Source organism: Oncorhynchus mykiss, chromosome 4 (genome assembly GCF_013265735.2).
Source record: "Oncorhynchus mykiss isolate Arlee chromosome 4, USDA_OmykA_1.1, whole genome shotgun sequence".
NCBI lineage: Eukaryota > Metazoa > Chordata > Actinopteri > Salmoniformes > Salmonidae > Oncorhynchus > Oncorhynchus mykiss.
The window spans coordinates 29,928,373-29,941,145 of NC_048568.1; the positions used below are offsets into that span (position 1 = coordinate 29,928,373).

Sequence of the window (12,773 nt, forward strand, 5' to 3'; positions counted from 1 at the left end):
AGTTTTCGAGAACTGAGCCGAGTCTAAAGAGAAGGTAAAAAAAAGGATCACTGAAAAGCTGCAGATGAATCATAAGAAGATTGAGGTGGAGCCACACTCACAGGTCTGGAAAACCTGTAACCAGCCCAGGTGACAGACCCAGGCCGATAGTGACCAAGTTCCTCAGGTTTAAGGGTAAAGGAAAATATGGCTGTTCTGGAAAGTGCCAATAACTTGTAGAAGAACCAACATCTTCCTTAACGAGGACTAATTATTATCCAGTAACTGGAAGCTTATTATCCTAGCAATGAAAGCTGCCAGAAAGCATGAGGACATTGCTTACAGTTACTTCTGCTATGACTGGGAGGAGTGAGAGGGCTTATTTCCAAAGGCTGGGACTAAAATAGTGTACAAGAGATCATACAAAACGTTTTGTACTGATTCCTATGTTGAAAATGCAAAAAATATTTGTTGGTCTGATGTGTGTAATGAGGAGCATCTAGACACTGCACTTGATGCATTTATTAAATTGTTTCTTCCAGTTATTAATAAGCATGAATCTACTAAGAAACTAACTGTTAGAACTGTTAAGTACCTGTGTATTGATGTGGAATTGAAAAGCTGTATGGTGGAACAAGGCAAACGGAGTGGTGAATAAGTCTGGCTGCACATCTGATTGGCAAACTTACTGTAAATTGAGACATTATGTGACTAAACTGAACAAAATAAATTGTGTTATGAAACCAAGATAAATGACAAAGTATACTTTAAATAAAATGATGGGCAGAAAGGCTAATTCATCTACATCTTTCATTGAATCAGATGGCTCATTTATCACAAAGCCTTTTGATGTTGCCAATTACTTTAATGACTATTTCATTAGCAAAGTAGGCAAATTTAGGCATGAAATGCCAACAACAAATTGTGAGCCATCATTTTCATGCATAAAATACCTAACAATTAAAGCAATGCATTGTCATTTGGAATTCTGTAAAGTTAGTGTGGGCGAGGTGGAATAATTATTGTTGTCCATCAATAATGAGAAACCAACTGGTATTGGTTTTGACAAACTTAGATGGAAAGCTACTGAGGATGGTAGCAGACTAAATTGTCACTCCTATTTGTCATATTTTATCTGAGTCTGGAGAAAACATTTTGTCCTCAGACCTGGAGGGAAGCCAAAGTCATTCCGCTACCCAAGAATGGTAAAGCACCCTTTAATGGTTCTAACAGCCAACCAATCAGCTTGCTGCAGACTCTTAGCACACTTTTGGGAAAAAATGGTGTTTGACCAGATACAGTACAATGCTATTTCTCTGTAAACAAATGAATAAAAGACTTTCAGCATGCTTATATGGAAGTGCACTCAGCATGTAACACTGACAGTTACACTGTCACAAAGGATTGATGATTGGTCTAAATACAGTTATAATAAGAAGATTGTGGAAGCTGTACTGTTAGATTTCAGTGCAGCCTTTGATATTATTGAGCAAAACCGATTGTTGAAAACGGCTTTTCAACCTTTTCCATATCGTGGATTCAGAGCCATCTACACTGAACAAAAATATAATCACAACATGCAACAATTTCAAAGATTTTACTGAGTTACAGTTCATCTAAGGAAATTAGTCAATTGAATTAAATTCATTAGGCCCTAATCTATGGATTTCACATGAATGGGAATACAGATATGCATCTGTTGGTCACAGATACCTTGAAAAATAAGGTAGGGCTGTGGATCAGAAAACCAGTCAGAATCTGGTGTGACCACCATTTGCATCATGCAGCGTGACACATCTCCTTCGCAGAGAGTTGATCAGTCTGTTGATTGTGGCCTGTGGAATGTTGTCCCACTCCTTATCAATGGCTGTGCGAAGTTGCTGGGTGTTGGCGGAAACTGGAACACGCTGATGTCCATGTCAATCCAGAGCAATCAAACATGCTCAGTGGGTGACATGTCTGTTGAGTATGCAGGCCATGGAAGAACTGGGACATTTTCAGCTTCCAGGATTGTGTACAGATCCTTGAGACATGGGGCCGGGATCTCCAGCGTGCCAGTGGCCATCATAGGTGAGCATTTGCCCACTGAAGTCGGTTACGATGCCGAACTGCAGTCAGGTCAAGACCATGGTGAGGATGACGAGCACGCAGATGAGCTTCCCTGAGACTGTCTTTGACAGTTTGTGCAGAAATTCTTTGGTTGTACAAATCCACAATTTCATCAGCTGTCCAGGTGGCTGGTCTCAGACAATCCAGCAGGTGAAGAAGCAGGATGTTGAGGTCCTGGGCTGGCATGGTCTCTAAAACAACATTGGATGTGGCTTATGATAGAGAAATTAACATTAAATTCTCTAGCAACAGTTCTGGAGACATTCCTGCAGTCAGCAAGTCAACTGCACGCTCCCTCAAAACTGAGACATCTGTGGCATTGTGTTGTGTGACAACTACATTTTAGTGGCCTTTTATTGTCCCCAGTACAAGGTGCACTGTGTAATGATCATGCTGTTTAATCAGCTTCTTGATATGCCACACCTGTCAGGTGGATGGATTATTTTGGCAAATGAGAAATGCTCACTAACAAATAAACAAATTTGTGCACAACATTTGAGAGAAATAAGCTTTTTTTGCATATGAAACATTTTTGGAATCTTTTATTTCAGCTCATGAGACATGGGACTAACACTGTACATGTTGCGTTTATATTTTTGTTCAGTATAATAGAACACAGAGGGTTTTCTTTAATAATGTAAGCTTCTTTAATGCTAAACATGTAAATTGTGGTATACCACAGGGCAGCTCTCGTGACCATCTACTCTTTTCTATTTTTACTAATGACCTGCCACTGGCATTAAAACAAAGCCTGTGTGTCTATGTATGCTGAGTATTCAACCCTATACGCGTCAGCAACCACAGCTATTAAAATCACTGCCACCCTAAACAAAGAGTTGCAGTCAGTTTTAGAATGGGTGGCCAGTAATAAACTAGTCCTGAACCTCTAAAACTAAGGGCATTTTATTTGATACCGTGCAAATCATCCTCTAAGTTCTAGACCTCAGCTGAATCTGATAATGAATAATGTTGCTATTGAGCAAGTTAATGAGACTAAATTACTTGGTGTTACCTTGGATTGTAAACTGTCATGGTCAAAACCATATTGATTCAATGGTTGTAAAGACAAAGCAAGACCTGCAGGCTATAGTTTCTGATCTTGATTATTGCCCAGTCATATGGTTAGGTGCTGCAAAGAAGGACCTAGAAAAACTGCAGCTGGCCCAGAACAGAACGACATGTCTTGCTCTTCAATGTAATCAGAGGGCAAATATCAATACTATACATGCCAGTCTCTTTTGGCTAAAAGTAGAGCAGAGACTGACTCCATCACTTCTTTTTATAAGAAACGTGTTGAAAATTCAAAATTGTTTGCATAGTCATCTTACACACAGCTCACCCCCCCCCCCCCCCCCCCCCCCACACACACACACACACCACCAGGGGTCATTTCAGTCCCCAAATCCAGAAACAAATCTAGAAAACGTACAGTATTATATAGAGCTATGATTGCATAGAACTCCCTTCTATCTCAGATTGCTTGTGAACAGAATACCTTGTTTAAAAAAAACTGATAAAGCAACACCTCATGGCACAACACCTCTCCCCTATTTGAGCTAGATAGTGTGAGTTTATGTACTGATATGTAAGCTATGTGTGACGTTTTAACTTTATGTAGTTCGGTCCTTGAGCTGTTCTGGTCTATTAATGTTTGGTATTATGTCATGTTGTCTGGACCCCAGGAAGAGTAGCTGCTACTTTTGGAACAGCTAATGGGGATCTAATAAAAGACTAGATTCAAGGACCCAACACTGAAAACAGTTATCCTTTCACTGAGTTCAGCATGCCAGTTCCTTATTCTATACAAAGACACAAACTAGAGGTATACAAATATAACCTTGAAGGGGGGTTAGAGATTCAGAAAATAAAATATTTTGTATTAACCAGAATTCCGTAGCAGTGTGTCTTGTGGCCTCCAGAGAGGCGCAGCGGTCTAAGGCACTGCATTTCAGTGCTAGCTGTGCCACTAGAGATTCTGGGTTTGAGTCCAGGCTCTGTTGCAGCCGGCCGTGACCGGGAGACCCATGGTGCGGCGCACAATTGGCCTAGCGTCATCCGGGTTAGGGGAGGGTTTGGCCGGCAGGTATGTCCTTGTCCCATCGCACACTAGTGACTCCTGTGGTGGGCCAGGCGCAGTGCACACTGACACGGTTGCCATGTAGACTGTGTTTCCTCCGACACATTGATGAGGCTGGCTTTCAGGTTAAGTGGGAATTGTGTCAAGAAGCAGTGCGGCTTGGTTGGGTTGTGTTTCGGAGGACGCACGGCTCTCGACCTTTGCCTCTCCTGAGTCCGTATGGGAGTTGCAGCGATGAGGCAAGACCAACTACCAGTTGGATACCATGAAATTGGGGAGAAAAAGGGGTAAAATAAATATATAAATACACAAATAAAATAAAAAATAAGGTGTGTCTTGTAACAACTGCTGCTATGTTAATGTTAGTGTTGGAGTTGGGTTAATGTGTGTGTGTGTGTGTGTATAGCTGTTTCATAGGTAGGCTTGAATGAAGCTGTCATGTGATGAACATCATTAACACTTTTATTAGTCACCCCAGTGAACACAACAAACATCCCCTTTACCAATATTGTGTGATTGTAAATGTACAGTCCATTAATAACCAAAGTAGCATTGCATTTGGTTGTGGTGTTTATAAATAGTTATGTTTTGTTCAAGAAAGAATTGTTGTTTATGTGTGTGGTTCAATACAGCATTAATAAGATTAAAAGCAGGGAGGGACGCCTGAGTAAACTAAATTACAGGGAACTGGCAACAAGGTTTATTAAACATTTTTGGTTTAGTTCACGCCTCCAAAACGAACACAATAGATCGGTCCACCCCCACCCTGCAGCAGACAATGGTCCGGCTGAAGGCTAAATCCACCCAGCAAAACCCAAGCAGGTTCTCTTTGCCTTTCCATGAATCATACTAACTATATGTGCCTCTAATAACTTTCAATTCTAAACCCTTCTGAGTCACTCAAGAAATGAGAGGAAAGTGAGCAATTCAAAAGTAGTTCCCCTAATCTTGATGTAAAAATATTAGAACCAGAAAAGCAGGGAATACAACTTCAATGTGTGTGTATTGCAGACCTACATGTGTCTACTAACTTTAAAAAGAAGTATTTCAGACAGACCTTCATGATAACGTTCAGAGGCTTTACTGAACACTGCAGAACACAAACTCTTTAACATGTAGCCACAGGTGAGACAGACAGCAGAGGATGTTAGCTATTGTCTATTGTACATCCGGCACAGAGTGCAGTGACAGCTGTAGAAAAGCCTCTGACACGTGTGCTTCTGAGCCTCTCTAATCAAACACTATAGGGCTGAGCCTCAACAGTCTAAAATGGCTTCCTGTCCTTGGGTCCTCTCTTTCGTCTGAACTAATTTGGAGAGAAGTGGACAGGTAAAAGCAAATACCAACATGGTGCTTTCGCATCTCATATGTTGTCAGGTTATTGAAGATGAAAGATGATAGAGAAGGAGAGGATACAAGGAGAGTAAGCCACAACAGTCGACTGTGACGCAGTCAGAGTTCAACTCCCCGCACCGTGTATTCTGGGATCTCTAGTGTGCATACCAGGCAAATGGAGACGCTGCTTATTCAAACATTCACCATTCAGCTAGCGAGAGAGGGACAGCAGGGGGAAGTTTTACTTTTGTCTTTCTACAATGTAGCTAAGTTTACAGACAGTTGCAAAAGCATCAGCGGTGAAAGCAGGTTGATTTGGACGAGATAGCAGGTGGCTGCATTTGATCTCCCTGGTGTGGACTTGAACTACACGTCCTTGGTCCAGACAACCTGAGTCACTCAATCCTTTCAACACAGCGACACCCAGGTCAAACTCCAAACCAACAGACGCAGAACAAACAACACAGCAAACACTGCAGCCATGCCTCCATTTAATAAGGGAAGGGAGTGAGAGACAAGAGCAGGACTGACATTCCTTCACAGACTCAAGGGTGGGCACTTGCTGCCTGATTAATTTGAGTGGGTAATACAAACTGCCACAAACTGTAGAGTAGAATACTACAAATATATCCAATACCCTAAACTGCTCCTTGTTTTTTTCTTTATCAGAAAGGTCACACTGAACCTCATCTAAAAGCAAAAGTGAAGCGTCACACTTGGCTGGCTGGCTGTCTTAGCACTCGTGGACGGCCGGGCCACACCCCAAACAACAATCACACTGACGTGCATGGGAGAATCGCAATTTCATACTCCTCGTCTCCTTCTCAAAACCCATTGGAGTAGGTCGTCAGTGGGGGGACCTCTGGCTTTCTCGTCCAATGGGTTTTCAGATGGAGACGAAGAGAGCCGACACGAGGAATATGCAATTGAGATCTTCCCTCTGTCTTCTTCTAGCATTTTCTGATTTCAGTCGCTGATGTCACACCAATAATTCACCCTGTCTCTCCATCTGTCAAAAGATTAACTTGCCCATAGACACTGATCTAAGATCAGTTTTGCAGTCCCCCACTCTAATGGTTAAGGTTAAGGAGCAGGTAAACTCAAATCAAATCAAACTTTATTTGCCACATGAGCCGAATACAAGTGTAGACTTTGTGAAATTCTTACTTACAAGCCCTTAACGAACTGTGCAGTTCAAGAAGAAGAAAATATTTACCAAGTAGACTAAAACATAAAGTAATAATAAAAAGTAACACAATAAGAATAAGAATAACTGATACTAGATCAGGGCGAGCTGCCAGCCAGGCTGGTTGGGGCCTTTTGTGTGGTTGACACCCTATTCCCTATACAGGTCACACAAGCATGAAAGATGACATCACTCTCCAGCCCAGTCGCCAAGCAAGTTCTCATTGGTGTGAACTGAAATGCATTACAGTACACTTGCCAACAGATTTGCCAATACAGTAACTTACTTTGAGCAACTATGAGATTGATAAAATGTGACTGACCCCCCCCCCCCCCCCCCCTCTGCCTTATGTATTATTTAAATCTGTGGATTTATATAGTTATACAGGTCAACGTACATACTCAAACACACTGAGTTGTTTGTTCTTGAGGACAAAGCCTAGTTTGAATGACCCACATCAATCAGATTATCTATTCGCTATGTACACAAGTGTCAGTCAGTTTCATAGTCGATGTCTTTCAACTGTGGCCATTTGAAGGGAATCGCCTAAGTGGTGGGGTTCAATATATCAATCTTCCAGCAGTCTCCTATGTTCTCAAACCAACACCAACTTTAGGACTCACTTTGCTTAAAACTTCAAGTTTGACTAAGGATGAAGAAACAGAGTTCCAAAACAGAACCCCTTACAAATTCACAAAAGAACACGTCCCTAAATGTCCAAAAAGCACTTTGGGTTGAATACACCAGAGACTCCTAGTACAGTATTCTAATGATGGACTAAGAAATACAGTCTTGAGGTAGGCCTGGAAAGTTGGACCTAAGCTACCTACCAATCACTACCCCGAAACCAGAGATCTTATCATCACTTATTCACAGCCGGTGACTCACGAGCACAACGGAAACACACCAAACTGACTTCACACATCAACTTTTTTCCCCCTTCTAACTCTTATAAACGGCCAAATTTCACTTCCTCTTTTGTGACATTTTAAATCCTTTAGGCAAGTACATGCTCATTGATAATGTGAAATGTTGCAGGATTCATATTGAAAACGCTCCACTTCCATGTTGATCTGGATACATATTTTTATTATTTCATCAGCATAGCAAATGGAACAAAAATAATTAAACAAAGCATTTTCATATCTATAACTTATGAACAGAACATGTAGTCTTGTCTGACTGCATGAAGAGCTGTACAACTGATGTGAATGGATAAAACAAACTGAGCAGGAGGCCCCATTTACTGGAGAGCAGAGCACCATGGAAGTGGTGTTGGATTGAAAAGTAAACACTTGCTTACTTGGGCCCAAGAGTCAGTCAGAAAGAGTCAGTGTGCACTTTTAGTCAAGGGGCCCTATAGTATTGTGTTTCCCCCCACCCCCTTGTGGATAGGGTAGTCATTCCCACCCCTAGTGAAGACTTAGCTATGAGGGTGCTTTCCACCACACTGTCTGTCTTTCTGTTGGTGCACCTGTAACTCAGGGCTTCCCAAAAGGCAGCCGGAACTACAAATACTCAACTGGAAATGGAAGCTCTTAGAAGATTAGAGGCAAAAAGAGATCAGTGGTAACAGATTCTGACCCGAAACAGAACAAAAATACAATGATATCCATCCATGTCGCAGTGTCCATGGTGTCTTCTCAGAAAACCCCCCTAGCAGACATGGGATGGAATCACTGTTTAAGGAATTAAGTACTAAACACATTTTCCTCAATCATCTCCACCATTTTGTACAATCAATCAAAAGTGAAAACAGTACTTCTTCATGAGGTCCTTACATGTCTGTAATACATATTCTTAACTCTTTAAAAACCATGGTGGCAGTTTGGAACCATGAGAACTGATATGCTGAATCTGTCCCTTGGTTTCCGGCGCAGATATGAGCGGGTAACGTCCACACAGGGGCATTGGCCTTTCCCATCCTTTGGGTGGAAATTGGGTCATGAGAATACTGTATGAAAACTGAATAGAAGGCTGTCTGTAATGTATCTATAACTGAGGGACAAAAAATAGCACACCCTAACCCTGAACCCTGCCACCGCAGAAATAAATCATACAAGAGAAAAAAAACATTTAATCTGCCTCTTTCAGAGCTTCTGAAAATAATATTTTGTGAATTATTGAGTGATTAGACTGTGAGTTCAGTATACTAGAGTCAAAGTGAACAAAAAAAAGAAAGAAAAGCCAGCCCAAAATAATTGCATTTTGTTTATAAAAAACATGGGTTATAGGGGCATCATTCACCATTATCAAAAGGAAAAAAATGGAGGATTATAGTCAAACTTCTCTTTTATATAGGCCTACTCATCTGAGAAGTCATGTTATTCATTGACTCATGTTGTCATTTTTTTCTCATCTGTTGTTCATTTCACTTCTTCTCTTTTTGCTTTTTTTGCTTGTTATTGTAACTAAACAGTCCAGGTTGAGCATAAAAGTGATGAACATTAAGATTTGTAATTTGAGGTGAGCCAGGTGAGACCCTCGTATAGTCCATCACCAGTGGAAGCACACGAGGGCTGAACGTACCAATTCCTATCTCTGATCCGGGTCAGGCCAAGCTTCTCCTGGATCTCGTGGGGCTTCATGGCGTCAGGCAGGTCCTGCTTATTGGCAAAGATCAGGATGATGGCATCCCGCATCTCCCGGTCATTGATGATCCGGTGGAGCTCCTGGCGGGCCTCGTCTATCCGGTCCCTGTCGGCACAGTCCACCACAAAGATGAGGCCCTGAGTGCCAGTGTAGTAGTGCCTCCACAGCGGCCGGATCTTGTCCTGGCCCCCCACGTCCCACACGTTGAACTTCACGTTCTTGTAGGTGACTGTCTCGACGTTGAAGCCGACTGTTGGGATGGTGGTGACAGACTGGCCCAGCTTCAGTTTGTAGAGGATGGTGGTCTTGCCAGCAGCATCAAGTCCAAGCATCAATATCCTCATCTCCTTGTTGCCAAAGATCTTTGAGAGCATTTTCCCCATCTTGTAGGCTGTGCATAAATATTACTTCCTTGGGGGAAAAAAAGTAAATTACTTCCCTATGATTTCAAGAGAGCAGAAATGGTTCTTAAAAATAAAACAGATTTTTGTTTCTAATGCTGTAGCAGGTTGCCCGACAGCATAAATCCACGTGACAGTCTATCAGTGGTGGATTGACAAATATAAATTAAGGTAGCAGTTACAAAAGTTAGTTCCAGATAACGTTTCACTTGTGTCTAGAACGACGGTCAATCTATGGAAAATGATCCACTGAAAGATACAAATATCCCGTTACACTAACAGCTGTCAAAAATAGCTGGGTGCTAGCCTATTCGAGAGGATTCAAAGGGAAATTGAAGTGCTCGAAAATTGGGCGTCTCAGTGCACGGGAGAGGGTGGGGAAATATTTTCATAATCTACAACACTCCGATTCAAACACTTTCTCTTTGATTAAAACGATTAGCGCACCGTCATCTTTAAATCTCAATTTCAGTTCCCGGTGCGTAGGCCTACCTTTGTGTTTTTAATAATGTAGAGAGAGAAATACAAAAATATATACAGCCTAATAGTTGCGTTTATGAAATTAGGCCCTCTCAAAAGCCCGTGGTAAATCCGACTTCCTCCTTGTCTGCCGGCTGTCCACTTGCCCTTATTCCAATCGGCGGATTCAAAAGAACGATTCTATTCAGTAGTTCATTGTAACAGACAGATAAGATCACCCCCGGTCGTATCTTCGCCAGGTCATCCAGGTCTAGAATGCTCAAAAGGTCATTGATTCCTCCGACTTTCAGCTCTTCCTCTCTCCCTATAACACAGGAGCGGAGCGCTTCAGAAAAGGGAGGGGTGTCAGACAGACAGAGCACAACTTTAATCGGCTACCGTTCTGTCCAAAGCGCATTATTCTAGGCTGAAAATAGCGCGTAATATAAATCAAAAGCTTTCACAAAAAGAGCCACGTTGGAAAATGTGATAGGTACCTGCAACTGCGGCAACCCCCCGGTCCCCCAGGTTAGTTATCCCTGCTCTTGCCTCTCTACCTCTCTACAGTCGTTCAGTTACAGCGTTGGCAGTGCTGTGTTACCGGAAAAGGTGCGGACCCAGATCACCCGCCACTTCCTCTCGATTGCTCATGCACAGATGCACTACGCCATTTGGCATGCGCACACGGAGCGACTCAGCAGCAAGCCGATCATATGATAGTTGAAATGGACGCCATTTCAGCTCTGTGTCGCTCCGTGTTTTGTCTGTCTCGAAACTAAATTAAAAAAATGCTGTAGTTTTTTTGGTATTATTAAGGAATATCTCGTGTGTAATGATAGAAAACAACACGTTTTAAATTTGTCTTGTGATTCTCTGTTTCTGTGTTTTACACATCGAGAAACTGATCTCCCTATTGTTTACGTCATTTTCATCGTCTGCTCATTATATGACGTCGTGATTGTTCATTGGCTGTATAACGTGAGAATTTGCAATGCCCAGATTGAGAGAATGCCGGTAATTTTTCCATCTGTAATCTTGTTTTTAAATGCTGTATTTGAGCTCTTCCTTTTGCAACAGCAACGGCATCAATAATAAGGCAACAATAAGCACAATAGTATGCCATATATATCACGGGCGGCTGGTGGCACCTTAATTGGGGAGGATGGGCTCCTAGTAATGGCAGGAATGGAATGGTATCAAGCACATTAAACACATGGTTCCATGTATTTAAAACGATTCCGTTCACTCCATTCCAGCCATTATTAGCCATCCTCCCCTCACCAGCCTCCTGTGAATTAGAATTTTCTTAACATTACAGTACAAACAGACAACGTGTGGATATGAGATACATTTAGTATTTGGTTCATAAAGCCTTTAGAATTTTTTTGAAATCATGATCAGAGTCAGAATCCATTTTATTCACCAAGTACATTCACACACACATACTCAGAATTGTACTTAGTGATATGGTGCTGCTAGTGATAGATTAAGAGACAGAATACAGACAGCGGAGGTTAAACAAAGTTTACATACATTATAAACAACTAGCTAGAGTGAGCATAGTGTTATAAGAATTAGCAGATATACAAATATACAGTGGGTATACAGTTGATATACAGTGGATGTACAAATTTACAGTATCAGTATGAATCAGTGGAGGCTGCTGAGGGGAGGATGGCCATTACCATGAGCCCATCCCCCCCAATTAAGGTGCCACCAACCTCCTGTGGTATGAATATATCTAAATGCAGAGAGATTAACAGAGTGCAATTGAAGTATAGCCCGGGGGAAGAAACATTTCAGGTGGCGGGGGTTTTGGTCATGAGTGACCTGAACCGCCTGCCAGAGGGGAATTTTTGGAGGAGGGGGTGACTGGTGTGGGATGGGCCGGCAGTGATCTTTCCTGCACGCTTCCTTGTCCTGGAGTTGTGCAGGACCTCGATGGAGAGAAGATGGCAGCCGATGACCCTCTCTACAGCTAAAGTCCACAAACAATATCCTTGCATATATACATGCATATATACACAAAAAATATATACTAAGAATGCTATGTACAGCAGCAGATATATTACAGTGAGCTATGTCAAGAATCCAGTATTTAAATATGCAATGTGTATAAACAGTGTAACAAAAATGTAATATATTGGAATGAGGTATGTGAAAAATACAGTATACACAGTAAAACTTTTCACTGTAAATGTACCACATTATAGTGGCACCAGAGATGCCAGCTTAATGCTGTCATTTTGCTTTAGTACTATTTTTCTTACTGTAAAAACATATTGTAAATGTACAGTGGTTTACAGTGTGAAGAACAATATAAAGAAACGGTCCAGTGTTTAATGTCTCTGTGTGTGTGTTTGTGAGTATGGGCGTATGCGTGTGTATGACTGCATATGTGAGTACAGGGGTCTGCTTGTGTATGAGGTGTGTGTGTGTGTGTGTGAGAGATCTTGTGTATCTGTTTTGTGTGAGGGAGTCTATCTTTGTCTCTTACTACAGGAGATTGTGTGATGGCTGTTCAACAGGCTGATGGCCTGGAGATAGAAGCTGTTTTTCAGTCTTTCGGCCCCGGCTTTGATGCACCTGTACCTTCCCTGTCTGCTAGGTGGTAGAAGAGTGAACAGACCGTGAC

The 12,773-nt window shown here is 41.9% G+C and overlaps 1 protein-coding gene across 7 annotated transcripts; it reads right to left on the minus strand.

Moving 5' to 3' along the window:
- Positions 1–7,754: 7,754 nt before the first annotated feature.
- LOC110522469 (ADP-ribosylation factor 6) lies at positions 7,755–11,023 on the minus strand. Of its 7 annotated transcripts, none has more exons than XM_036976077.1 (3): positions 10,636–11,023; positions 10,306–10,463; positions 7,755–9,689 (listed from the first exon to the last, which is right to left on the minus strand). In XM_036976077.1, exon 3 carries the CDS (start codon positions 9,659–9,661, stop codon positions 9,134–9,136), a length of 528 nt encoding a protein of 175 aa, XP_036831972.1. In that variant the 5' UTR covers positions 9,662–9,689; positions 10,306–10,463; positions 10,636–11,023; the 3' UTR covers positions 7,755–9,133. The 7 variants fall into 7 exon arrangements, with proteins under 7 accessions (XP_036831972.1, XP_021456565.1, XP_036831973.1 ...); XM_021600890.2 differs by having other exon boundaries at positions 10,172–10,463; positions 10,636–11,021; XM_036976078.1 differs by having other exon boundaries at positions 10,172–10,484; positions 10,636–11,021.
- Between the last annotated feature and the right edge of the window lie 1,750 nt (positions 11,024–12,773).

What these genes read in the sequence shown, in the direction of transcription:
- LOC110522469 (XM_036976079.1), bottom strand. Translation starts at nt 9,661, where the DNA reads ATGGGGAAAATGCTCTCAAAGATCTTTGGCAACAAGGAGATGAGGATA.